Source organism: Prunus dulcis, chromosome 1, assembly GCF_902201215.1.
Source record: "Prunus dulcis chromosome 1, ALMONDv2, whole genome shotgun sequence".
Taxonomy (NCBI): domain Eukaryota; kingdom Viridiplantae; phylum Streptophyta; class Magnoliopsida; order Rosales; family Rosaceae; genus Prunus; species Prunus dulcis.
Window position 1 is genome coordinate 26,221,014 of NC_047650.1, and position 26,671 is coordinate 26,247,684.

Here is a 26,671-nt window from a genome sequence, read left to right on the forward strand (position 1 = left end):
ACAAGCCCCAGGCATTAGCGTGGCTTGGGCCCACTTAAGCTTGTAGCATGACTTGGTGTCAAAATAAATATTTTTTGCTTGGCATTGCATGTTGCTTGGCGTGTTTGTGCTCAAGCTTTCCCGTATTACAGTGGGTATAGCCAGGCTAAACGGTGCTTGACGGGATAGTAAGCACAAGTTCATAGAACCAATACATTTTACAGGCTTGTTACGGCCTCTCTGCGTGGCAGGTTGCGTGTTGACTTGGCATGACATGTGGACCATAACTTGCGTAAGCGCATATGACAAATTCTTGCATACCCAAGTCAAGCTTCTTTCCCAATTAAGTGTTGTATTGGGCCAGAAATATATTTGGGCCCAGCCTTAGATTTTTTGGGCCTCAACAACAAGCAAATGATCCGGATTGATTACCTAATTTTGTTTTAATGTTTTTAAAAAAAAAATAAAGAAGTGTGAATTTATCATATTATCTTTATTTAATTCTTAATATTTACAATCAAAGATATTTTTTGGTATTTTAAATATTTTATCTGTAATTTGCTTTATATATTTTATTTTTATTTTTATTTTTATTTTTTTTTTCCAAAAAGGATTTTTGCTAGTGTTCGAAAAAAAAAATAATAATAAAAATAAAGGACTGGTACCGGTACTGGTACAGTTTTTGGGAACACAAGAAGAAAGGAGAACCTCGAGTAACCTGGTTGTCGGTTTCAATCTCAGCAATTATGGCGCTTAATTCACCGACTCGCTGCGCGGCTCCACTGACCCGCTCTGTCCCTCCTCGTTCGCCTCTCTCTTTCTTCAATCGGACCTTGCCCAGACCCGCATTTTCAACTGAATCCCCGACCGCCAGGCTCGTCTCCGTTCGTTGCCAGACTCTCACTCCGGACGGCGTCCCGTCTAAGCGGCCTGTGGGTTTGGACGAGTCGGAAGCTTCGATTGGGTCGTCGGGCTCTTCGTCCACGTCCTCCGCTATTGATTTTCTCACATTGTGCCATAGTCTCAAGGTATGCAGTGATTCTGTTTCTGTTCTATTTGTTTGGTTACCGAGAAAATCAAGGAATATAAAATGAAAGAAAATGTGTAGAATTGTTTGTATATGCGTTCTCTGATTCTAGTAAGTTTTAAAATTTGTGTGATATTAGGTGTGGGAGCTAACTAGTGAGCAATCTAGTGTAAGAATATTTAGTCAGTGTTGAATTTTCTCAGCAACCAAACAGAGATTAAATGCGTCCGTCCTTCCTTGAATTGAACAGCACTGGGTTTGGTGTTTTTTAGTTTATGAATTTGATTCTTGAAGCAATCGTGTCACGGCATGAAACCTACTGTGAAAATCGTGATTCAGAGGTTTTCGCATACAATCTATAGAATAAGTGATTAGTTCATCTCATTGGTTTGACGCAAGCATTTTAGTTGTCACTCTGTAAAAGAAGCATCTTTGGATCCCAGCATCTTAAATCAATAGTAGTTATAATAATGCTACGGGAGTGGCTTTGTGTTTCTATCTACGGGTAATGACTCACATAATCAATGTAATAATTATTGAAACAAATTGGAGGAATTGAATTGGGTTGTGAAAGATGTGACTTACTGGGAAAGGGCTTAGCTTTACAACAATCATATGTATAATGTATCATAATGAAGAACAAGTGCTTACTGGGATATGTATCCATAATGAGGGACGAATGCTTTATCTCAAGTAATAGTAGTGGTCTATAATATGTCTTTGCGATATGGATTTCTGAGAAGATCCATGATATTCATCTCTCTCTCTCTCTCTCTCTCTCTCTCTCTCTCTCTCTCTCTCTCTCTCTCTCGCTCTTGTAGACCACAAAAAGAAAGGGCTGGATCAATCATGGAATAAAGGGTCCTGAGTCCATTGCTGACCATATGTACCGCATGGCTTTGATGTCTTTGATTGCTGGTGACGTTCCTGGCTTGAACAGAGAAAGGTTGGAGTTTGTAATGCCATGTGTTGGCTTTGATGTCTTTTGATTATACTGATAATTGATGCGTCACTTTGGTCCTTTTTCTGTAGTATCTTATTTTCTTTCTTGCCTGCTCTTATTTGAACAGGTGTATCAAGATAGCAATTGTCCATGACATTGCAGAAGGTACCTTTTAGTCCCTTATTCTTACGCAATATCTCTACATTATATTTTCAAATGTGCAGTTCAAGGTGACGCTGTATAAGAAGCAGCTTTAGTTGAAATTAATAGACATCAAATTTCAATGCTTTTTTAAGTTTGTGATAGTGATGCTACTTTTTGAAAAAAAATATTATCTAGTCAGAAAATGGAAAAACTGCACATTAGCATTGTAAGAAAGATAGTATTTAGGAAAAAGTAATAATAACTGAAGTGATACCCGTGCATGTGTGTCTCGCTAGTTTGAAATGAAGTTTCTGGCAAAAGTGCATTTCTCTTAGTTCACATGGAAATACAATGGAGTGGTATTGGGGTAGAATGGGTAGTTCATAGGGTTTAGTTTTACCAATAAAAATTTCTTAAATATATCATTAGATGTTTTTCTATATTATTACGGAATAAGGATGGCTTGCTATCATTTTACTAATTTTTATTGTGTTGACATTTCAAATTTAAAGTGTGTTTGCATGTCAAAATTGTCATGTGCAGTGTGTGCATCTGTCTATCTACTAATACATACGTGTACATACTTATACACACACACATACATACATCCATACACACACACACACCTATATATATATTATGGGTGGGTTTTTTTTTTTTATCTGATTGGTTTTTGGACTATTCTTAGCTATTGTTGGAGATATAACACCATCTGATGGCATACCCAAAGCAGAAAAGAGCAGAAGGGAGCAAGCAGCTTTGAATGAAATGTGCATAGTTCTTGGTGGAGGGATGAGGGGTGATCATTAATTCTTATTTTCATGGAATTCTTTGATTATCTAAAAACGTTTCTTTTGGAATTGTATTGATTGTGAGTGTTCTTATTTGCAGCTGAAGAGATCAAAGAACTTTGGGCAGAGTATGAAAATAATTCGTCCTTAGAGGCTAATCTTGTGAAAGATTTTGATAAAGTATGTATATGATGGCATTCACATATAAATGTTACATTAACAGGTTTCAATATTAAGGCATCCAAATGAAACTGCTTAATTCAGTTATCCATGTAATATGGTGATTTATAATGGTTATTTCAATCTCATAGTTTTACTAGACATTATGTACTAGTAAGGGTTCATTTTATTTTGTTTTACTTCTAATGGGGACAGAATTCCAATTTGCTCCATCACTGTAACTAGCTATGCAGCAGGGACCTGTGTTACAACAAAATTTGTGATTCTGTAGTCCTAGTTTTGTGCAATATGTTGTCCACATACTGTTACAACACAACTTGAGAAGCAGAAATTTACTTACGCATGCTTGTGTGTATGTGCTGTGTACTTGCATGCAGATGTGAGTTATGCATGTAGACCTTTCAAAACTTCCACTATTGCTTATGATATTCCTTCTTTTAACATGGTTATGCAACTCTGTTCAGGTTGAAATGATTCTGCAAGCATTGGAATATGAAATAGGTAAAGTGTTTCATTCTTTTGCTGTAACTTTGTTAGCTTTCTTATCTTTCTCTTTTGATATTTTTACTCTCGTAACAGAACATGGGAAGGTGCTGGATGAGTTTTTCATTTCTACAGCAGGTAGATTCAACTATTTTGATGTTATCTGAAGTAGAAAAATTTGTGGTTTCTACCTATTTGTAATTTTGCACTTCTTAATTATCGTTCTTTGTTTGCCTTCTTTTTCCCCCAGGAAAATTTCAAACTGAACTAGGAAAGAGTTGGGCAGCTGAGATCCTTTCTAGAAGAAATTCACGGGTTGACAAGAGTCATAACTGATTCCCTCATTCGGTAATCATTCGCAGCAAAGCCAAACCTCCTTCTAGAAGTTGGCCGTCCTGTCGCCCAGCTGCATTTTCCTCGGTTCACCAATTTTTTTTGACTTCTCACATAAAAACGAAAACAATGATGTTGTTTCCACAGCACCCAATGGGATCCGCAGTTCGCATCTGTGCAACCAAAGCATGCATCCGTGGAGGCTGAGGTGAAAGAAAAGGTACAACACCACTCAGCCGGGGTAGTAGGCATGATTCGGTCTTTCTGCTTCATGCTATTCTAGCATTTCTCATTTTTTAATTTCCAAATAGTTTAACATTCTCTTTTCATTTTACCAGAAATACATCAATTAGATTAGATATTTCCTGGGTTTTTCTGTTTTTTCAGGGTGAGATGGAGTTTGGTCAGTTTAGGTTTGAATTTTGGATCTGGAGCTTAAGTTAGGGGGATTGGGCTTAAGCCTTGTATTCCTTTTTCTTCAAAGTTTTGGGCACTCTTTTTAGGGTTTTTAAGCCTAAAATTATCAATTAATAAGTAGGCCCGTTTCTGTACACAATGCAACAGGGAACGAGGTTCAGTCGGCCTTAAATAAGCTTTAGGTTAGGTAATTGGGTTTAGTTGGCCTTAAGTAAATATCAACATTGTCCTCCAACGCAACTCAACCTCTATAAAGTTAAGAATCTGAGCCTTTGGATTTCCAACTATGCGCGCGGAGTGGACTTGGGGGGGCCTACACGTTCAGCTTTTTCTCCAAGTTTACATGTGTTTCTCTCACTAGATTTCGGCCTTTTGTCGTCTTTCCCATCGGGTGATACTGTGCAAACGTGTGCTTCGAATCTCTGGTTGCTTTTGCTTTTCTTGCCACGACACCTTCTTGATTCTTAACAAATGGTTCCCTTATCTTTTCCAAGTATCAACCCACTTGCCTATTAATTTCATCTTTATCCATATATGATCCATACCAAAACAGGAGAATAATTCTCTTCATATACATATACATATTAGGGAGATTTGAAAAAGACCGAAGGAGAAAATTTTTTTAGAAAAAACGATATTAATTATTGATGAAAAAAATACAGAACTTAAGGTGGTTGAATATGAGTAAATTTTTTTCAGTGACTAAACACAACATTATGCGGAATTGATTTAAAGAGAATCACAAGCAACTTATTAGGATGAAAATCCCTGGTTCAATGATATATGACCTCCAATGCAAGAGTTAATTAATCTTAACTACTTAAACCACTAACACTTTGCGCATATTATACACTACAAGAAAAGAAAAAAAGTACAAAGTTGTAGGCTTTTAGGTCTCGTATGATATGATGTTAGCTTTGAAACAGAGTAATCTCTGAGGATCCACAACAGCAACCAGTGGAGGAGCTTCACGGGCAGCAAGCGCACAGCAAAAGATACGAGAATTATTAGAGCACATGGGTCCCACCACCACCTTCAAATTTTTGCCATTTCTTCAGACACCAGACACACTCTGTGAAATTAGACCCACTTCATTGCCTGCATGCTACTAATAAATTATAAAAACCCACTTTTGTTTAACAAGCAACAAGATCTCTTAGGCCATGCCGACCCCACCATGCACCAAATTAAACCCACTAATCAATTCTCTGCAGACCAGATTTCTTTAGTCTTGTATGCATATATAATTGTGCTATGATTTGTTCTCTTTTTAAAAGGAAAAAAAGAAAAGAAAAGATTATGCTCTGAGACTCAGGTTGTCTTTGTTCCTATCCAGGATCTATAACATTGCTGAGCTGCTCGATTGCTTTGTGAACAAAATTCTCAATGAAAATAATAATAAAAGCATGGTTTGGCTCCTTAAAATTGAGGAGAAGCTCCTCTTTAAAACCAATTGAGTTTTGACAGTAGTTAAATTTTAGCAAATTGAGAAAGTTTCAATAAAAAATAAATATATATATAAAAATTGGCAAGTGTCAAAATCACATTGGTTGTAAGAATGAGCTCATCTTTAATTTTAAAGAGCCTAGCTTTTTCTTTTTCGATATAGAAAAGAAGAGAGAAATAAAGACTAAAATCTATCCCAAAAAATAAGGAAATAGGTAAATGAGCATTTTCATGCTCTAACGGAAGAGGCAGATGGATAGGCAAATTACATATTTCCCCAACAAGGTAATATTGCCTACTTTAAAGTGAATAGGTATAAGAGGCAAATGAATAGGCAACATGCCATGCCACCTAAGTTGTTATAGTACAATTTTCCCTATTTCATTTGCAGACTACCTTTAAGATGCTCGAAGATGTGTTTCTTTCTTGACAATAAAGAATGCAGTCAAACTCGTCGTGGCTCCAAAAGAAAAAGTCCAAAAGAACACGCACATTACAGTAATTGCCCTATTTGTTTATAGTATTTTATTGTATTTAAGGACAAAATCAGGTGTTTAAGGACAAAATCAGCATTTAAGGGAGGTGGATATTTTATTAATTTAATGTTAATTTTCTAATGGAACTATTTTATGGTCTCATCTTTTATCTTTACAAACGAGTTCATATAACACCCCGCGAAAAGTGAAGTAATTATTCAATATATCTTATATAAAGTTGTGGGGCTTCTAATATTATTTGATAAAAATAATATAATAATACTACACAATTATTAAAATTCGTCCAAAAGTAATTATTGTAACGTAAAATTTTTCAAGATGCTATTTAATAAATTTGAAAATAAACAAGTTGAAAAGGTCCAAATTCCAAAGATTTAAAGAGCGCTGACCAATTTTGAACACTAGCAATTGAGAAGAGCGTTTACGTTGAGTAGAACTAAAATGGACGTCAGAAAAAGCCAACCACACATGGTTATGGATGTCAAATTTATGATTGTGATTATGATTCTTCATTGAATTTCATGGTAATTATTTTTTTTCCAGCAAAAGAAAATTCAAAAGAAAAGATTAAAAAAAACCCAACAAATTCATTGTTATCAATAAACTCATAATTATTCCTTGGGGTCGTTTTCAGTTTTCACATTGCATAGCGTTTTGGACCCCACAATCCGTGTTCCTGGACCCTGAGTTGAGCTTCCTATGCACAGTTGAGATTGAGAGACTGGAAGTTTCAAGAATCAAAGAGGTAGGCTGCAATTTTGGAGAGACGTTTCTGTTCAGCTATCATTGACGAAGTAAAGGTAAGGCCTTTTGGGATTTTAGCATTTGGGTTTTGTTTTTGTTGCCAATTTTTGGTGGTATAGCTGTTGCTGCTGCATTTGCTCACGTCAAAAGTTTGGACCTTTTAAGTGTTCACATTGGAGAAAGATTGTTGATTGAATTTTGTACAATATCTTGATCTTTTGAGCTTAGGTGTCTGCGTTTCTGCTTGAAAACTTGCTCAGAGTCATCTCTCTGTTATGCTGAAATTCTGTTTGCTGACTTGGGTTTTTCTCTAAACGAGTTCAGTGATCGGGGATTTGCTCCCAGCAGAATACTGTGTTTGGTTGGTGAAGTTTGGTGATGGGGAATTTCAGTTTTGGAAGTTTGGAACTGTTGGTTGGATAAAGACTTGAAATTGGCCTATCATCTATGGGTTTTGCTCAAAATTTTGGCTTTTGTATGGAAAAAACTCCGGATTTTGTGAAAATTTGAAATTTTCATGATAGCTTGAAGATTGTGGTGTACGAGTTATATATGATATCCATCACTGGATTTGGTTCTAAATAGATGGCAACCACATCACCATCTCCAAACTCATCTCCGTCGGCTGTGCCACCAGCTTCTAATACTACTTCAACACCACCACCACAACCACCCTCAACTATTACACCATCTTCTCAGCCAAGTTTGGATTCACCAGAACCCTCCAACTCAACTACTCAATCTCCACCACCTGTTGTTCCATCAGCTCCTCCTCCAACCACACCAGCACCCCCTCCTAATTCATTCCCATCTGTAGCTACGCAATCACCTTCATCCAATGTACCTCCACCAACTTCTAATTCTCCAACCCCACCATCATCCAATGCACCTCCACCAACTTCTGATTCTCCACCCCCACCATCATCAAATCCACCAAAAAGTTCACCTTCCCCACCACCACCAACATCTGATCCACCTGCAAGTTCGCCTCCACCACCGCAATCCCGTCCACCAGTGAGTTCACCTCCACCACCATCATCAAAACCACCTGAGAATTCACCTCCACCTCCGTCAAAGCCACCGGAAACTTCACCACCACCACCCCCATCATCAAAGCCACCTGAGAACTCTCCTCCACCTCCATCATCAAATCCCCCTGAAACTTCACCACCACCACCACCGTCATCAAAACCACCTGAGAAGTCACCTCCACCTCCATCATCAAATCCCCCTGAAACTTCACCACCTCCATCAAACCCGCCAGAGAACTCACCCCCACCTCCAGCATCCGTGCCACCCAAAAGTTCACCTCCACCACCAGCATCAGTACCTCCAACAAATGCACCCCCGCCTCCTGGGCTTACTCCTCCCATTCCACCCGGTTCTCAACCAACCCCTTCATCCCCAAATTCTCCTCCAAAGTCATCACCTCCACCACCCTTAAAAAGACTGGCACCACCTCCACCCTCGCATGCTTCTCCACCAGCACCTTCACAAATTCCAAGTCCACCAACCTCAAACACTTCCAGTCCTAATGCACCGCCAAGTTCAAATGCCACAGGTAGTGGGGGCATTGGTACTGGAGGTGTAGTGGCAATTGGTGTAGTGGTTGGGGTAATAGTGCTTAGCCTCATTGGATTGGCTGTATGGTGCTTGAGGAGGCCAAGGAAAAAGATATCTGGAGAAGGTTATGCTATGACATCTCTGGCTTCTTCCCCCAGATCAGGTAACTTATACCATACACAACACAAGTGATTTCTTATTATGCTATTTATTTAATTCCTTTAACCCTTCTGGTTTCTCATTGTTTTTGGCACTTCACATTCCTAAGGATGAACACTTCAAGTACCAGAACTTGTTTCTTTGAGCTTCCTAATTATACACATGCTTTATGTTCAATGTTTCTAAATTACAATAAGTTCAATATACTGTTTTAGGTATTTATTTAGCTTCATTAAAAATCAGGGTGTCGGTTTAATTGATTGGGTCATATAGACCATTGTAGATAGATGGTACTTTTTCTGTCCACAAAGTTGAGGCCATTGAAATGAAATAAGAAGGCTTTTGTAACTTGTTTCCAGATTCATCCTTCTTGAAGACACATTCTTCAGCTCCGTTTGTTGGAAGTCATTCTGGCAGTGATTTCATGAATTCTCCACCAGAACCAGCAGGATTAGGCAATTCAAGACCATGGTTTACTTTTGAAGAACTAGATAAGGCAACAAATGGATTTTCATCTCAGAATCTTTTGGGTGAAGGCGGATTTGGTTCTGTTTATAAGGGATGCCTACCAGATGGGAGAGAGGTGGCAGTAAAACAACTAAAGATTGGTGGGGGTCAGGGTGAGCGAGAATTTAAAGCTGAAGTTGAGATTATTAGTCGCATACACCACCGCCATTTGGTTTCTCTGGTGGGCTACTGCATTTCTGAGAACCGAAGGCTGCTTGTCTATGAATATGTCGCTAATGATACCCTTTATTTCCATCTTCATGGTAAATCTATAACCTAGCTTTCAAGAAACAGTTAATGATAATGGTTGAGTATTCTCATGTTTTGCACCTTGCATTTTTCAGGGGAAGGTAGGCCAGTTCTGGAATGGGAAACACGAGTTAAGGTTGCTGCTGGTGCAGCTCGTGGGATTGCTTATCTACATGAAGACTGTAATTATCTACCCTTAGTTTCTGGCTGTTAATTTTCTTAATTTCTGGATTAAATAGTTTGGGGGTACTTCCATTTCTATAGAACATCAAAGTTTTTTAAACCTGTTTTATATAATTTATCCAGTAAAATGTTTTAAATTTTAGCTTTTATCACCTGATTGAAGTTATGACACCCGCATACTAGAGTTTGTTGGGTTACATAATTTTATCTGGAAAATTTTTGTTGACTAAATTTGTTTTATTTTCTTTAATGTCAGGCCATCCTCGAGTTATTCACCGCGATATAAAGTCTTCAAACATTCTTTTAGATAACAACTTTGAAGCTCGGGTACACATAATGTTAACTCAGAGTACATTTCAGTACTTCTCTATTTCAGTTAGATTGTAGCTCATGGTTTCCTCCATATACTTTACAGGTTTCAGATTTTGGACTTGCCAAATTAGCTCTTGATGCGAATACACATATTAGTACACGTGTCATGGGAACTTTTGGGTATGTCAGCAATATAGTGTTGGTCCATATGACATGCTTACCACTTTTACCGGACCTATTCTTGAGGAGTCTTCTAGATTTTAAAAACGTACTTTTCATTTCAGATAATGTATTGATTCCGGTTCATTTTCAGATACGTGGCCCCTGAATATGCATCAAGTGGCAAATTGACTGAGAAATCTGATGTTTACTCTTACGGAGTTGTGCTTCTGGAGTTGATTACTGGACGGAAGCCTGTCGATACTTCACAACCCATGGGAGATGAGAGTCTAGTTGAATGGGTAAACTTAACAGCATCATCTTGCCATACTTAACATATCATAGTCCACACTGTTTATATTGCTTTTACTTCTTTTCAATAAGAAAATTTTGATATTTCCCATCTGATATTTTGAAGTCTCAATTTATTGAATTAGATCATCATGGCTGAGGTCGTCAGTGATATACTATAGTCATTGGGCTCTGGTTCAAAACAAGTACAAATTTTGGTTGTGGTCTAAAATTATACGCTGATTAAGTCATGAAACAGATAGAGAAGACTAGAAACCCTTAAGCAACTCTGTTGCAAGTCAAGTACCCATTTTGTTTGTGGTCTAAAATCCTATGTTGATCAAATCATGAAATATGTAGAGAAGACCTGAAACCTTAAGTAACTGTATTTTTTTATCTGCCCCTCGTATTTACATAAATACATGAGAAAGATGTAAACCATTGATGCATAGGAGCCATATATGTGACAATGTATGTATAGAATGAAATAAACCTGTACAGTTAACCAAATGAATTTTCTGGGGTCAAAATCAAGCTTTTGTGACAAGGCAATTTATTTTCCAGGCTCGACCATTATTGAGTTATGCTCTTGATAATGAGGAGTTTGAAGGTGTGGTAGATCCAAAGCTCGGAAAGAACTACATTGAAAGTGAAATGTTCAGAATGATTGAGATTGCTGCTGCTTGTGTGCGGCATTCATCTGCTAAGAGACCACGAATGGGACAGGTAATAAAAAGCTGAAAGTATTTTCTTATGTGACTTATTCATTAAGCTGAAATCATCATTCTTGTGGTTCTTACTGTCCTCAGGTTGTTAGAGCTTTTGATAGTTTGGCTGTTTCCGATTTAACCAATGGAATGAGAGTGGGGGAAAGCGAGGCATTTAACTCGGCACAACAATCAGCTGAAATTAGATTGTTCCGGCGAATGGCATTTGGTAGTCAAAATTACAGTACAGATTTTTTTAGTCAAGATCCATAGTAATATTGGGAGAGATATATTCACACTGAATTCCAAGGGTTTTGCCAAATTGAGCTAGATATGGATTGGCTCAGCTGGGAGGACCCTGATCTGTCTGAAACTGAAACTGACTGCATCAGGTTTAGATGTTATACAAGCTTCTGCACGGGTATTTTTTGCCCTTGTAAATTATTTAGCCCATGTATGATCTTGTTGCATCTACCAACATTTATGGTGGTGTTATAAAAGTAATAATTCAATTTTGTTAACCATGGATGCTATTCTTCTCTCTTTTGTTTCCCCTGTTTCACAAATCCATGCGCTATAATTTATATGCAGAACTTTGCCAACATGTTAAAGATGTATTAATCCATTACAAGACTGAAGAAGACTAGCTATGAACAAAGATGTTAACAAAGTTTGGTACAATGTAAGCTTGAGACTTGCAAATATTTAATTAATTTGCAAGTCTTCTTTGAAAGGGAGAGGGAGCTTTCTTTGAAAGTCGAGCTCTGTGACACCTTTATAAGGAAACGCTTAAAGATATCAAAGAAATCTTCCACCAAAAATGTAGAAGCCAAGCAACAACAGCTTTTTATTATATCTTGGATAGCCCCTGTTAGAAGCAACAGTGATGGAAGGCATGACTCATATACAGCCTTTTTAGCAATCTGCCACATATCGTTCCAATTGCTTCACCCTTTCTATTACGTCCCGGGAAGAGAAGGAACTTATTCCTTAACAGCAGGGTCAGGGGTATGATTTCCTTAAACTGTTCTCTTTACCACCATCACCCCTTTCCTCCTGACTTTCCGAAGCCATGGAAGATTGTGGCATGGTTGCTGCAGATTGTGTGGTCATTTCATGTTGCTGTCAATGCTTGATCCTGCAAATCACCATCTTCATCTTGTTCAAGCTTCCTTGCAAGCTGATCAAAAAGACAAGAGACTACACCATGAAGAAGCTTCAGCAAAGAAAGAGGAAAGAGATTGTAGTGGAAAGTCAAGGAGAAATAGTACTAGATCCATTCAAGGATGACTTTGTAAGTATTCTTGGAGAGTCCATAAGGTCCATAGAGGCAGGCCATAGTTGCAGATGTTGCATGGAGGAGGTGGACAAGGTGCTGCAGGAGTTATCTCAGAGAGGAGAGTTTGGATTTGGAAGCTTTTGGGGTAGAAGAGAAATGGGTTGTTCCCCAATTCATCATTCAGCAGAAGGTGATCAATTTGACAGTAGATTTGTGCAGTTTCAATTGATTGAAATGGTTGGCTCTGTCAGTCATTGATCATAAGTTAACCTAGCTAGCTAGCTGTTGAAATGGGTTGTTTAGATCTTTGTCAAATAGCCATGGATGGATCAACTTTTTGTGGCTTATTCATTTAGTTATGGTTACAGTTTCTGCAATTCATCAAAGAGCCATGGATGGATGGATATGAAACATATTCAAGAAGGTGCAGGTTGTCAATTTCAGTACGTAAGTCCAATCCTTTTATTATACAATATCTCACATATAGAATATCTTGACAGAAGCATGTCTAGTAAATGTCAAATAATTCTTTTGTCCATTTACTTTGAAATGTCACGCCTACGAGACCACACCATTGTCAACTTTGTTATGATTGGAAACGTGCCGTATTTTAAGAAAAATGTTGTTTGAATCTCGAATCTTCACCTTAATTATGCCAACTCCAAATGATTGAAAAACTCATCACAGCCTACCCATGTTCTTTGTGGAAACAAAATGAAGGTAGTTGGTTAATTAAACTAATTAAATTAATTAATCCCCTGAAGGGTCTGTCCTCAGTTAATCTCTAGTGCTAACCGCGTTAAATTTAATTGAAAACCAAAACCGACCCAAATCAACTCGTACTAAAATAGTAAAACAGAGGCTTTTAAGACCTAAATATGGTTGACAAACAACCCTAGTAAATAGCATCCGCATTCATTTTCCCCAATGCATAACCACGTAGTCAAATATTAATCAACTCTAGAAAAACGCGTTTTCAGTTTTAATCTACACAAGAAATTAATCCCGACGACATAGCTCGGTTTTTTTACCAACTTATTAATAAAAATACTATCGGCAATTCTCGAAAAACAGAGTCTCAAACTTTGAACCGTTACAAATTTCCAAAGAGAAAAACCATAAAAAAAAAACCCAATTAGCCCCACACCACAACTTTTCACAAGCCAATTACCACTCCGCAAAATTTAAAAAAAAAAAAACTCAAAACGCCCAAAACACAATTGGTATCTTATTGATCCCTTGCTTCTTCTTCTTCTTCTTCTTCTTTGGCCATTACCAGAATGATGGCCGCGCTCGGCTCCGATCAGCTGAAGCAGCTGAAAGACATCTTCATGCGCTTCGATATGGACTCCGACGGCAGCCTCACCCAGCTCGAGCTCGCCGCCCTGCTCCGGTCTCTGGGCGTCAAGCCCACCGGTGACCAGCTCCACGTCCTCCTCGCCAACATGGACGCCAACGGAAACGGCACCGTCGAGTTCGACGAGCTCGTCACCGCCATCTTGCCCGACATGAACGCGGAGATCCTCATCAACCAGGAGCAGCTCACGGAGGTCTTCCGGTCGTTCGATCGCGACGGAAACGGCTACATCACCGCCGCCGAGCTCGCCGGATCCATGGCCAAAATGGGTCACCCGTTGACGTACAGAGAGCTCTCCGATATGATGCAAGAGGCCGACACGAACGGCGATGGCGTGATTAGCTTCAGCGAATTCGCGACGATCATGTCTCGGTCTGCCGCCGATTTTCTTGGGGTCTGATCAGGTGTGGCGCGGGTATGATCGTTTGTGGATGGTTTGACTTTTTATCGCTGACTTTTATGTTTTATTTATTTTTATTTTTCTATTGGTTTTGTGTTTGTGGGGTTGAGGGGCTTGTCTTGATAATATAGGATGAATTTGTTTTAGGAGAAGAAGGAGGATCTGCACAGCAAAGGGGATAATACATATACTGATCAATTTTAATATTGAGACCTGCCCCTCAATCCCTTTAGTGAATTAAGATCAGAATTACCAATTAATTAATCAAAAACCCATCTTGTAAATTTTTGTATAAATAATAATGTCATGTTATTAGTAGTTCATGTTTAGGTCCATCTCAATTTCATACCATTTGGGTTGTAATTTGTATATGAATTCTCTCTCAGGTTATGTTATGAAGTTATGATTTGGTCATTTTCTGTTCTTTTGTATGTGAACTTGGGTTCCATCCCATGCAATGCACATCAAATCAAAGTAGGGATTTTCTTTTTGAATGAAGGAGGACGAGTTTGGTTGAATTGGTAAGAATCGTTTTTTTCGCTATTCATGCCCAAGTCGCTGACAATCTCACTTAATGAGTAATCTATAAAAACCAAAAATGGGTATGCCATGGCCCTGGAATGGGGTAGCCTCCTCTACCCTAAACTTTTTTCAACAAAAGAAAAACGAGGATGGGGAGCTCCAACTTGGAAAGTGATGAGTTTTTGTGTGTGTATAAACATATAGACAGAAATGGATAAAATATTGCCCAAATTTCCAAGAGCAGAATTGATCAAAGATGAAAGGGAAAAGGAAAAATCATGAGAAAGGATCGAAATTTATTATTTTAAAAAAAAAAAACCTAACAATGAATGATTTCACTTTGTATTACATATAATTTGCCAATAAGAAGTAAACTAAGCATGGTCAGTAATGGCCGTGACTCAAAATTTACATAAATTCTCTAAAAGCAACGACCCATCTAACATATGTTGTGCTTCTGTACACAGTCATCTAGCTACCGTACCCTCTCCCCAGGGCCCGCTCCTAGAACAAATTGAACCAAAAAATTTTGTTGTATGTATATGTATATGCATGTGCAACCCAATCATGTACAAAAGGCAGTGGTTACAAAAACTGGCAGAGATTGATGAAGTGCATTCTCTGAGACCTACTGTACTGTACCAGTACCAAAGAACAAACTTTCAAAAATCACCTACGGTTACGTTGTCTATCTTTTGTACGGCTGGTCCTTGCTGCTAAGCGTGCTGTGAAACCCACGGTGGTTGGCCGCAAGGATCGCTGCCGCACCATATTACAAAATTCAGGGTCATTTGAGTGGCCCTCATGCCTTATCCACTGTATCATTCTATGGTACATAGGGAAGAAGCGCATCTGAATTGATGAGTATGTGAAGTACGGGATTAGAGCTGAGATTGGCACGAAGAATGTGATGAGCCAGAAGGAAGGGGCGGGGGCAAGGGCTTCGACAAAGACCTTGTAGGCAGTGGTGGAGACTGAGGGCGACATGGCTCCAAATGCCAAGAGAAAAAGATACCATAATGCAACCGAGCCCCATATGAAAAGGTGCTGTATCAAGGTGAAGTAACTAATGGAAAGTGCCATCTGCAAGTTCACAACCCAAACGATGCATGTATACATTGTTGCTCCAAGAATGTCCCCCCCTACAGTTTTCCCTTCATTGTTGAAGGCCTGGTGTTCTAGCGCTTTTGTGCAGAAGAAGAAAATAATCACGGCAGTTGTAACACCATTCAGCATCCATCCGAGTATTCTACGCCAGCTGAAGAGAACATTTTGCACCCCTTCTTGGTATAACAGAGGAAACTGCACAACCAAACAGAATAAACAATAAATCCAAAAGATGCAAAAACCAGGCTCAAAATTACGCATGTTAATCTGCACTTAATTTTGCACATTGCCCCGGTGAGCTTACCTTGAGACAAAACCGGGCAGATACATCCTGGTCAAAAACTCCCATAGCGACCACCGGAAATGATGAGAAGAATACATTGTACAGTGACAAAAACCAGTCATTGTATGCGGGCAGTCCAGAGAAGGATGTATGCGCCTCGTATAAGAAGAGAGTAAAACCAAATGCGATGTTCTTGTAGAAGAAGTAGCAAATCTGCAAGGAGAAATTTGTTAAAGTCAATTTACCATGACACAAGTTTTTGCTTGTGATAAACTAAATTTTTTTGTCACATTGTCGAGATTGCATTACCATTGATGAGATCCTTCTGTAACACCAATGCCCATGCACAAGCAGCAGACGCTCCAAATATCGAAATTGTGCAATGGCAATATCACTTGACATGACCGCCTGAATTGAATGATAAGCATGAAAAGTTCATGAGAATAAAAGCATGGAGAAAATACAGGGAAACAAACAAATTATTCAATAGAACATGTGGAAGAATCTGTAAAATACCTGCATTCCTTCAACACCGCTAATTCCAATCCCAATATCTGCTTCTTGGAGCATTCCCACATCATTGGCTCCATCACCAATAGCTAGTGTCGTTTTCCCGGTTCCAGATTTGACCAGTCTAGTGACCTGTTTCATTTCAACATTTAAAACAAATCAATTCTTAAATCTGATTATCTGAGCATGAAAAGGCAAGAATTCATCCTTATGAAGCTATTGAAATGAAAAGGAAAAACCCATGAGATTGTAATTTGTAAACACACCAGTGCCTTCTGTTTTGGTGATGAACGGCAGCAAATAACAGATGCACAGCCAATCGCAAGATCTAGAAACATTTTCTTTATATCATCCTCCAGAGCATAGGCAAGTGATTTTCCATCAATGATCAATGCAAATGCCTCAGAGGCCCCGCCTGATGCTGTAAGCTGAGCCTTTCCCTTAGTTATCTGATGGAGAACGCTTCTTTTTGATGCCTAAAGATGAATCAGCAATATCCTATCAGCCTCATATGTACTCTGACTTCAAATGGTTTAAGATAGATTAATGTGTATGTACTCTATTAAGCTATTATGTTGTTCAAGAACACTGTTTTACTTCCTTATGTATCAAAGCTACAGATTTCATTTTCAATACATAAACTAACTCAACTATATGTATATAGTTTTACCATGGCGATGGCTTCCTTATCTCCTGTCTTTTCCAACGCTTGGATTTCAGGAGACTCCAAATTGATTATAATTTGCTTCATTCCTTGTCTAAGCAAGCTACAGGCAAACCTGCAGGTTAACAATTTCAGTCAGAGACCTTCATTAGTAGGAAGAAAGAAAAAGGCCTCACCACAGCCCAAATAATTGATCCCCAGAAATCATACCCAATGTTGATGGCAGTCTCCATCTTGTCTCCGGTCAAAACCCAAATCTTAATTCCTGCTTGGGCAAGCTTGTCAATGCAATCAGGAACCTAACCAAAAAAGAAAGAACATCACTTTGGAATTCAATACCATGTCTACAAAAAAACTTCCATGTTATGCCATCAGTATTTGACTACACACCCCATTTTGGAGTTTGTCCTCAACAGCAGTTGCACCAAGAAGAATTAGATCTCTCTCAATCTTATCTGTTACTTCATCAATCAATGTTTCGCGATCTGCACTAATTGAATTCTTGGCCTTGATAAATTTTTGATTGAATTCTCTGTATTCATCTTCCTCAAGTTCACGATAGGCAAGTATCAAGGTCCTCAGCCCTGCATCAGCATACTCAGTTAAATGCTCCATGGTCTCTTCTTCAAACCCCGTACCATTTTTGACAAGCCTCTCAAACATGACACTGGACAGAAAATAAGCTACGCTGGTTAGAAAAGTGCTTTTAACTTGGCAACAGGGAAATTAGGGACAGATTCAAGTTTTGAGACAGTTAATACATACTTGTCAGCACCTTTACAAAGCAATAGTACTTTTCCTTCCTCATTTCTTATAATCACAGACATTCGCTTCCTTGTGCTGTTGAACTCTAAAACATTCAGAAGTGTATATGACCTGCAAAATAGAAGTTACTTGATGAATATAAAAGTGGATATTCCTGGTATAAAAGTGCATGTGAAATCAATGTGGAGGCATTAGGAATCGGGTATCCTGAACCTGATGAACCCACATTACACCAACGGAAACCAAAGAAGACTCTGGCATACATATTTGAAAGTCCTATTTATGAGAAAAACTAAGAAATATACTAACCTCTCAACTTTCTTGCCAGACACTGGATCCAACTCTCGCAGTGATATGCTTGTTTGCGTCCTTTTGTAGAATTCAAAACCAAGTTCTCTTGCTGCAATCACAAATGCTGCTTCATCAGGAGATTCAGCCTCATACAAAACCTTCCCAGTATCTTCATCAACTTCCGGAATGGCTGTATGACAGATTGCTAATAAACTGAAAAACTTCTGGATGTATTCTGCATGTGGCTCATTAATCCAATTTCCATTCATAATCCTTTCATCTTTAAAATTGAAGCCTTTAATGGGTGGCTTTGTATCAGTAGAATCCTGGACATTGGCCTCTTTGTTTATACTTTCATGAACCAAGGGTGAACCATTTCGCCTATCCATAGCCCTCTCAACCTCTGTATAACCTCGGCCATAAGCTATCCCTGCCACAGAACACTTAATGAACTCCATTGAATTGCAAGTCAGAGTTCCAGTTTTATCTGAGAGAATTGTGTCAACTTGGCCGAGTTCCTCATTCAAGTTTGAGGTACGCGCATGTGCTGGTTTGTCAGCTTCCTCATAGTACATGTGAATATCTCGATTGATGAAGATGCTCTGAAGAACTTTCACAATTTCTATTGACACATACAAGGAGATGGGGATAAAGTTGCTATACAGCATCAGGGCAGTCAAAAAGTGGTAAACTGCTGCATATGGAGCTCTTTTAGCATCAAAGAAAATTGTAGAATCATCTGGCCTGAGATACCACCTTTTCATGATCCCATTGTTTAAGTCATCTTTGGTTGCAATCCCAAAGAAAATAGATCCAACCATTGCCATAGTAAATAAAATAAAGAACAAAAAGTAGATAATTTTATCCATCTTCTTCTCAATTCTGCTTCTTTTTGAAGGGGGATCTGTAGAATTTTGAATAACCTTTGTGTCGAGACCAGTGAAGATAACAACTCCATATATGTAGTCGGTATTTCGGAGTTTAGAGTCTCTGAGGAGAAGCTGTTGAGGAGAGAGGGGAAACTGTTGCTTTTCAAACTCCATAGTTCCAACAAATGAGTACAAATTTGCATTCGGGTCTTCACATTTAACAACCGCGTTAAAATCGCACAAGTTAGAGTCCTCATGTAAGGACGAAGTTACCTCCAATGCTTGTTTTAACTTTAAATTTGTCTCCCCGTCAAGGTTCATGGTCTCAACATAGCAGATTGCATCATCATAACTAGATGAAAGCAAGAGGAGGTCCGTTGGAAAGAATTCATCCTTTTCTACTTTCACTATATCTCCCACTCTCAGATTCTTCCAAGGAGTATAATCAAAAGCCCCGTTACCTTTATGTACTTTAACTTTTCTATTGTTCACCTCAATATCCTGAAAAATTATTCCAACTGTAAGATTATATAGCTCTGGGTGACAGTTTACATAAAGACCAAATGATATATAAACTACAAAACAGGTAAGATACACAGCACAGTCAAATAATTCCGATACAGAATATCTTGAAGAAAGTTTTTAAAATTTAGTTTGATCATCCTCCAAGTCACAGAGCAATCCTCAGTTAGTTATGGTAAGTCATTGAAAACTGTATCCTAATGTTTAATTTTACACATTCAATGAGGATTCTGAAGGGAAGAGGAAAATGAAAACAACGAAAATACAGAGCCAAACTGGGTAAGCAAAATAGTACCTGCTGTTTTCGACGCCAATCTTCGATACCCTCTTTAACCATGGTCGCCCCAATGACGATAATAAGAGGGATGATGGCACTGACAGCCGTGTATGGAGCCAGAGGAGTGAAGGCTAAAGTTCCAATGACTAAAAAGTAGAAGTTGGCCACCCTCCTGAACTGCTCAAACAAAGATTTTGGCAAGAAAGTAGCAAGTGTATACTTTGTAGTACTGACATAATTGTCTCCATAATTGCGAATCTCAGCATCAAAACAATCTGGGTCATTGCAGTAAACCACTCTGGAAAATCCTGGTCCCCCAATCTGTGAATGTTCATCCCTCAAAGAAGATTTACCACAAGTGAAAGAATAGATCTTGCTGAAACGCAGCTTTCTCCTTCTGCCACCTCCCCTCATTCTCTCTGTGTCTATGTCCCTCTCACACTACTACAAGCTCAAGCTAACCCCAATACCAAGACCAACACAAACCCACCTATATAATTTTGAAAACAAGCCTAGTGCAAATAACAGGTAACAGCTACTGCAGCTCCTTGTAAAGCAATTCCTCACTGATAAATACAGCTTGGTTCTTCAAGGACAACAAAAACCCAGTTCCACAACCCCCCAAAAATTCACAAACATTAAACACAGACACCCAAACGAGGGGGGAAAATCCCAGTTTATAAGAACAGAACCCCAGGGAAAGCCCAACAAAAAAAAAAAGTTTCTCAGCCAGAAGCTCAGAACCCCAGTAAAAGAAGAATAAAAAAATTTGGTATTAGACAGAGAAAGAATAATAAATGTGTAGAATTTTGAGAGAAAAAAGCTTGAAACAGATAAAACCAGAAAGGCTAACTCTTCAAGGGTAATATAAGCACAAAGGTTTCTATATTGTAATCCCAGTTTGTAATCTAGGCAACTTTGGCACCCAAAAGTGTGAACTTTGTCCCAGAAATCCAACACCAAGAATATGATGAAAATAGAGTATGGAAGAAGCTGGTAAAATAGAGAAAAGGTTTACATGAATATCCGGGTATTTGAAATGGTCTCTACAAATTAAGGCTTTGAACGAAGACTTGGATTGGATCTCGCATTTTGACTTATGTTAAGGACGCGCATTCCCTTTTGGGTTTGTTTATAGATTTCCAAATTCAACTGCTTTCCCAGGAAACAAAAGAAGAAGGAAAGGAATGTGTTTGAAATAGATGTTTTCGAAATTGGGGGGGGGGGGGGGGGGGGGCAGGTCTAGAAGATTGATTTGATTAATGGGATTTGTTTTCTGGAAAAATTCAGTTTCGCGGGAAAGTTATGGGAGCTTATCAATGGTGCCTGTTAATGTCTCTGTGTCTCTGTGTCTCTCTTTCCCTCTCTATGTGAATTGGTCTTCCTTCTTGTCCCTCTCTCTCAGAAACTTCATTAGAAAAGTCCCCAAAATGAAATACATTAATTTTTCTGATGTAATGATTAATCAGAAGATAATTAATCTATTACATCAGTAAAGCATGAAGAAAGGAGAGAGAGAGAGAGAGAGAGAGAGAGAGAGGCATGAGAGGAAGACAAATTGGAAGGTTTGTGTCAAGCAAAAAAAAAAAAAAAACTCTCTGTTTCTTTTTTGCTTGACCAGAAATTTCCCACACTTCCCACCTTCATCAAATTGGAAACTGGAAGGTATATAATAAACTTTGAGCAAATTACTGGAAAATTGGGTTTTTTTTCAAGTAAATTTCTTTTTTATTTTGGGTTTTTTAAATTAGTTGGAATAAATAAAAAAAGGAAAGAAAACACAACAAAATTGATTTTTTTAAGGAATTTTAAGACACAAGTTAGGGCCAATGTGCGAAGTCATGACGGGGCATGGCAACGTGATCGACGGGTCAAACACTCTTACAGCCAAGCACTAATGTTTCTCCTTCTAACATCACATGCACTTTTCCTTGTCTTTTTTTCTATTCCTGTTTTTTTCATACTCTTGGCACTTTGTCTGATTCAAAGACTAAAAATAAAGCTTTTTGTTCGTCAATTCAGCAAAATAAATAAAAACATACAAAACATGTTTTTTGTTTTGATTCGAAGAGGGGTCGAGATTAATGGTATGTTTCTATTTCGTTTGAAACTAATATCCCGTCACTGGGCATTACTTTCGCATGAAATCTATTAAGGATTCTCATTACCAAATTTTGCTACTCATAAATCAAGCCATGGATGAGGAGGAATTTGGCATGTATAGCCACGATGACAATTAAGTTTTTCTCTGTAGCATAATTATCACCGTGCATTGGTAGGTATGATTTAATTTATGATCAATATATTTAGAAAGTAATTGTTACTTTATATTTATTAGTGTTTTAGTAGTATACGATTTTGCTCTTGCTTTCTAATCAATAGGGAGACAAAACAGTTTTTCAGGCAAATTGTACATTAAGACCACCTAAAATTACTCAATAAACAACCATTCTAAAATTCATGAATATCGTAAACTCACTTAATTGCGTTCAATGATACTTTACCAAGATATAAATTAATTTAAACAACTCAATCTAAAATTTCTGAATATTGTAAACTCACTTCATCGTGTTCAATGATACATCATCAAAACATAAATTAATTTAAACATAATCGGACAAATTGAGGTGAAAATTGAGATTGAGAAATTTTAAGGGAGAATACGAATCGAACAATCGAAAAGGAAATAACCAAACCAAATGGTAAGGAATCTAGAATGGTGAATAACAAAAGGTAAATCAAGTATTGAGACATTATATAGATGAGTACATGATGCATCATTTTCATAAGAAATTTATATAGCCACACAAAATCATACAAGATTAATGAAAATATACATATTTGGGAAATGACCCATAAAAAACGATTGAGGAATATGAAGATGCCAAATCGATTTGGCCTTGGGATAATATAAGCATGTTTTATGTTAATCTTGTTTAACAACCCATTTACCTAATTTTAGGACTATCAAATTATTCATAATTTCTAATCTCTTCATAGACACGTGTATTAAGGAGGTCGTGCACATGGAATATTTTTCCAACAAAATGGCAGCATGCATGAATTGGGAAAAGAGGCAAAGAAGCAGTCGCCGGCCCGTGAAAGAAACAAAGACACACCTAAAATAAATTAGCCGTAGCAAAAATCCCTTGTATTTCATCCAAAAGGACCGTGAATTCGATGCGTGTGCATGAATGTACATCTCTGTCAAAAATAGTCGTATTATATTTTGCCAAGGGCCACTTGGCCAGCAGCATCCACAGGAGAGGCTGCCGGGGGGCTCATTGTTCCTCAGCTTATTGACCAATCAGTGTGTGCCATTTTCATTGTAATTGTCATTCGTCATCCGTGATGTGGCTTATCAAATTTTTATTTATTTGTTAAATCATAGGGTTATTTGTTTTACATGCTTGTACAATAGTTTATTTATCTATTTAAAAATAATGATAATAGATAGGTTCTCAAAATCTATTATTATAATAGCACAAATGACTTTCCTTTATTTTCCATATGTGACCACAAAATTAACATGCATATTATACAATTTGGAGATAATCACAATGGGAGCCAGAAAGTTCGTTTACAACCAAACACATCCGTCCATTTCCTCCAACAACCATGCATTATGCATATACACATAAGAAATTAATAGGATATAAGAAAAGCTGACCATGCTACAAAATCTCATCCTTGACGTTGATATCTTTTTAATAATAAAGGAAAAATAAAATAAAATTTACCCAAAGCAAATCATGCAAAATTGCCTTACCTGAAATGGTCAGTTTCTAACAGCTATTTTGTCTGAACCCAATTGGAGGGATGCGTATGTAATATTTTTAAGACCCAATCATCATCTGCGTTGACTAGTCAACATATGGTTCTATTGTTATTAGTTGTGCACATAGACATGGTCACACAGTGGAATGAGGTATAAAGGAAAAGGAAATAAAATCTTCAAAGGTATCATTGCTAACGTGTCCCGACGAACACTCATATAGTGACACGTTTTTGGCACGACTTGGAAAAAGAGGGGCAGTGACCAATCAATAACACGCGCGCGCTCTCTCTCTCTCCCGAGCCAAAATGAGAAAACAAACGGGAGATTTTGAAAAATATCAAAAGAGAGAGAAATTTTTTAAAAGAAATTAAAATAGACAAAATTGTTTTTATTTATTTTTGAATTTTTTAAGGAATTATTTATTTTGCATATCTTTGTTTTGAAAGTTGAGATATTTTTCGTTTTTTTAAAAAAATTTGGTTTTTTTTCAAAAGTGAAAGTTTTTTTTTTTTTGCTAAAACTTAAATTTACTAAAACGGAATAAGTAAATTTAAGTTTTAGCCAAAAAAATACTTTCACTTTTAGAAAAAGCCAAAAATTTTCTAAAAAAGACGAAAAAATCTCTTAATTTTCAAACCAAAGACATGCAAGTATAAATGGTTCTTTAAGAAATTCAAAAATAAATAAGGGTATTTTTGTCTATTTTGGAATCTTTTAAAAATATTTCTCTCTCCTTTGACTTTTTCCAAAATATCCCAAGAAAATACACATGCAGAGACAAATACATCCATACGTTTTACATACTACTCTCTTTTATTCAGCAACATCATATTCTTAGAATATCCTAAATCTATAGGCCCCCCCAATACTAAATCAATTTGAAATGTAACAACTTAAAAACTAAGGTCAAATATTATGTTGGTCTTGGTACTATTTTTCCTGGAAGATAGATTTTTCAAAATTGAAAATAAAAAACTTGATACTAATATTGCAACTACAGAAACAACTCAAAATACAGATTGTCAATATTTGCGTGCTTTTAATATATATGATCAATTTCCTGTATACATGCTATACGTATGTACGTACGTGTTTGACAAGTGAACGGCTTCATCTACCACATATCTACAAATTAAACCATAAAAATGTCAACTTGTCAATGGGGGGGTATATTGGAAAAATAGATATCTTGAACTTGTTTTGCAAGAAAAATTCCAAGATGAGTTTGTGTCAATTGGTCTCAAAGTCAAGTCCCATATTGAGTATGGAATCATCCATAACCATTCTCACGGTCAAGGTGGTATGGTCAATGAAGTCACCCACCCAATTGGGAATGATGGGGTGGGGTGGGGGACGTTGCATAAAATGGTAGGACTTAGGACCCTATGGGAATTTCCTTGTAATTAGTTGCAATGACTTGGGAATTTATTTATTTATTTAGCCGCGTTTTTTGTCTTCTCTATATTTATTATGCCTGGCTAGCATGGAATATTCATAATAAATAATAATATAAGCTTCAAGAAATGTAACGTGGAGGAGGAGGAGTGATGAGTTGAAACCCTAATTCAACCTAGTTATTTCTTAATTGCATTGAATTTTGTATGATATGGTGAAGTGGTCAGGGAGGGAGGGCCGCGCGGCTCTTGGTGGGTTGGGTCAGTTGGCTGCCGGTCGTGCAACCCTGGCTGCATGGGTTATGTTCCTCTTCTTATGCTCTTCACACCAACTTATATATGTATTTTAAATATAGTTTATTTATTTATTTTTGTCTTCTTGATTGAAACAATCATACAGATATAAATTGTTAGTTGTAGGGAAGGTGGTTGGCTTATTGTCGTGCTCCAGAATCCAGATCAATTAGTAGTTGCACTTATATTTTGAAAAACTGTTATTGTTCCCTCGAACAAGTTGAGTGGATTTTTTAAAAGAAGATATTGAATTGATGTGAAGAATGAAGAAGCTCCTCAACTTGTTATGTGCTCAATGCTCATGTTGTTTAACTTTAATATGTATATGTGGTTGGCAGCCTTTGCGTGCCCCCCTCCCTAAGTGGCTATCCTATCCCTCTCTAGATAAAGAGAGGATAAGACTTTTTACATGGTTTGGACTTTAGTATAGGAAGACATTGTTACGATCAATTAGGGGGCCCTAGCACAAAACCAAATTATGCTCTCAAATCAATTAGGTAGAAGTGAATTACGTAAGTTAGTTAGGACAGTAAATATGTCTATTTGTACACAACTTTGAATTCATCTTCTTCGTAAATTAGATTAATTAGAGTAGTTTAAACTATCGTTTATATACTAAAAATAAATTAAGTGTTAATGTTTTCATTAACTATGCGGTTAATTGAGTACAAATTTGGATCAAGGTCCAGGGTCCCAACAAAAATGTTACAGTCTTCCAATCCATGTATAACGCCCAGAAAAGAAAATAGGAAGTGTCAATGTCATGATACATATGGATCACCAATTAAAGAAAATGTTGAAACGCCAAATGTACTAGTAATGGTCATGTTGAAATGGACTTCCATTAAGGTGACCTACCAACCCGCAAATGCCTTGCGTCTTTGTGGATAGAATTAGCGTTACATGTAAACACCAACCATGGAAATAATTGGCAATTTCCGTACATGGTACCGCTCTAGAATTTGAACAGGTGTAGCAATACTAGAGGCCAACATTTTTATAATTTATATTTAATATATATAGTTACACCATCGGCACAAGCACGATTTAAATAATCATATTATATATATAAAAATGTTTGTATCATGTAAGTAAGGGGGAGTTGACAATGGATGAGATATAATTGAGGAAGTGGTTAATTATGCATTTGCTTACGGGGTCAGGTCAGCAGTACATTATACAAATGGGGGGAAGCCAAAGTAGTCAGTTGAAGGTTGCTTTCTTAAATGTAATTTAAAATTGTAC

The 26,671-nt window shown here is 37.5% G+C and overlaps 5 protein-coding genes across 9 annotated transcripts; 4 read left to right on the forward strand and 1 right to left on the reverse strand.

The window, feature by feature from the left end:
• The first annotated feature begins 620 nt into the window (after nt 1-620).
• Nucleotides 621-4,431, forward strand: LOC117627404 (5'-deoxynucleotidase hdd1). Its single transcript, XM_034359836.1, has 8 exons — nt 621-1,007; nt 1,828-1,952; nt 2,077-2,114; nt 2,782-2,892; nt 2,985-3,064; nt 3,529-3,565; nt 3,644-3,685; nt 3,798-4,431. The coding sequence occupies exons 1-8, from the start codon at nt 726-728 to the stop codon at nt 3,881-3,883; spliced, it is 801 nt and encodes a 266-aa protein (XP_034215727.1). The 5' UTR covers nt 621-725; the 3' UTR covers nt 3,884-4,431.
• A 2,223-nt stretch (nt 4,432-6,654) lies between these two features.
• On the forward strand, nt 6,655-11,638 carry LOC117619306 (proline-rich receptor-like protein kinase PERK9). Of its 3 annotated transcripts, none has more exons than XM_034349263.1 (10): nt 6,655-6,764; nt 6,875-7,040; nt 7,213-8,710; nt 9,066-9,476; nt 9,558-9,644; nt 9,902-9,972; nt 10,061-10,137; nt 10,271-10,418; nt 10,972-11,133; nt 11,217-11,638. In XM_034349263.1, the coding sequence occupies exons 3-10, from the start codon at nt 7,570-7,572 to the stop codon at nt 11,385-11,387; spliced, it is 2,268 nt and encodes a 755-aa protein (XP_034205154.1). In that variant the 5' UTR covers nt 6,655-6,764; nt 6,875-7,040; nt 7,213-7,569; the 3' UTR covers nt 11,388-11,638. The 3 variants fall into 3 exon arrangements, with proteins under 3 accessions (XP_034205154.1, XP_034205305.1, XP_034205228.1); XM_034349414.1 differs by having other exon boundaries at nt 7,309-8,710; XM_034349337.1 differs by lacking the exons at nt 6,655-6,764; nt 6,875-7,040 and having other exon boundaries at nt 7,071-8,710.
• Nucleotides 11,639-12,165: 527 nt separating this feature from the next.
• LOC117619725 lies at nt 12,166-13,783 on the forward strand. The gene is made up of 3 exons (XM_034349775.1): nt 12,166-12,583; nt 12,762-12,840; nt 13,673-13,783. Exons 1-2 carry the CDS (start codon nt 12,187-12,189, stop codon nt 12,800-12,802), a joined length of 438 nt encoding a protein of 145 aa, XP_034205666.1. The 5' UTR covers nt 12,166-12,186; the 3' UTR covers nt 12,803-12,840; nt 13,673-13,783.
• LOC117619513 (probable calcium-binding protein CML16) lies at nt 12,475-14,569 on the forward strand. Of its 3 annotated transcripts, XM_034349596.1 has the most exons (3): nt 12,475-12,583; nt 12,762-12,836; nt 13,673-14,569. In XM_034349596.1, exons 2-3 carry the CDS (start codon nt 12,793-12,795, stop codon nt 14,148-14,150), a joined length of 522 nt encoding a protein of 173 aa, XP_034205487.1. In that variant the 5' UTR covers nt 12,475-12,583; nt 12,762-12,792; the 3' UTR covers nt 14,151-14,569. The 3 variants fall into 3 exon arrangements, with proteins under 3 accessions (XP_034205487.1, XP_034205416.1, XP_034205555.1); XM_034349525.1 differs by lacking the exon at nt 12,475-12,583 and having other exon boundaries at nt 12,695-12,836; nt 13,673-14,564; XM_034349664.1 differs by lacking the exon at nt 12,475-12,583 and having other exon boundaries at nt 12,775-12,840.
• A 617-nt stretch (nt 14,570-15,186) lies between these two features.
• On the reverse strand, nt 15,187-21,170 carry LOC117614194 (putative phospholipid-transporting ATPase 9). Its single transcript, XM_034342919.1, has 11 exons — nt 19,979-21,170; nt 18,311-19,662; nt 18,002-18,112; nt 17,627-17,903; nt 17,447-17,535; nt 17,243-17,351; nt 16,839-17,048; nt 16,579-16,704; nt 16,372-16,470; nt 16,084-16,275; nt 15,187-15,974 (listed from the first exon to the last, which is right to left on the reverse strand). Exons 1-11 carry the CDS (start codon nt 20,372-20,374, stop codon nt 15,342-15,344), a joined length of 3,594 nt encoding a protein of 1,197 aa, XP_034198810.1. The 5' UTR covers nt 20,375-21,170; the 3' UTR covers nt 15,187-15,341.
• Between the last annotated feature and the right edge of the window lie 5,501 nt (nt 21,171-26,671).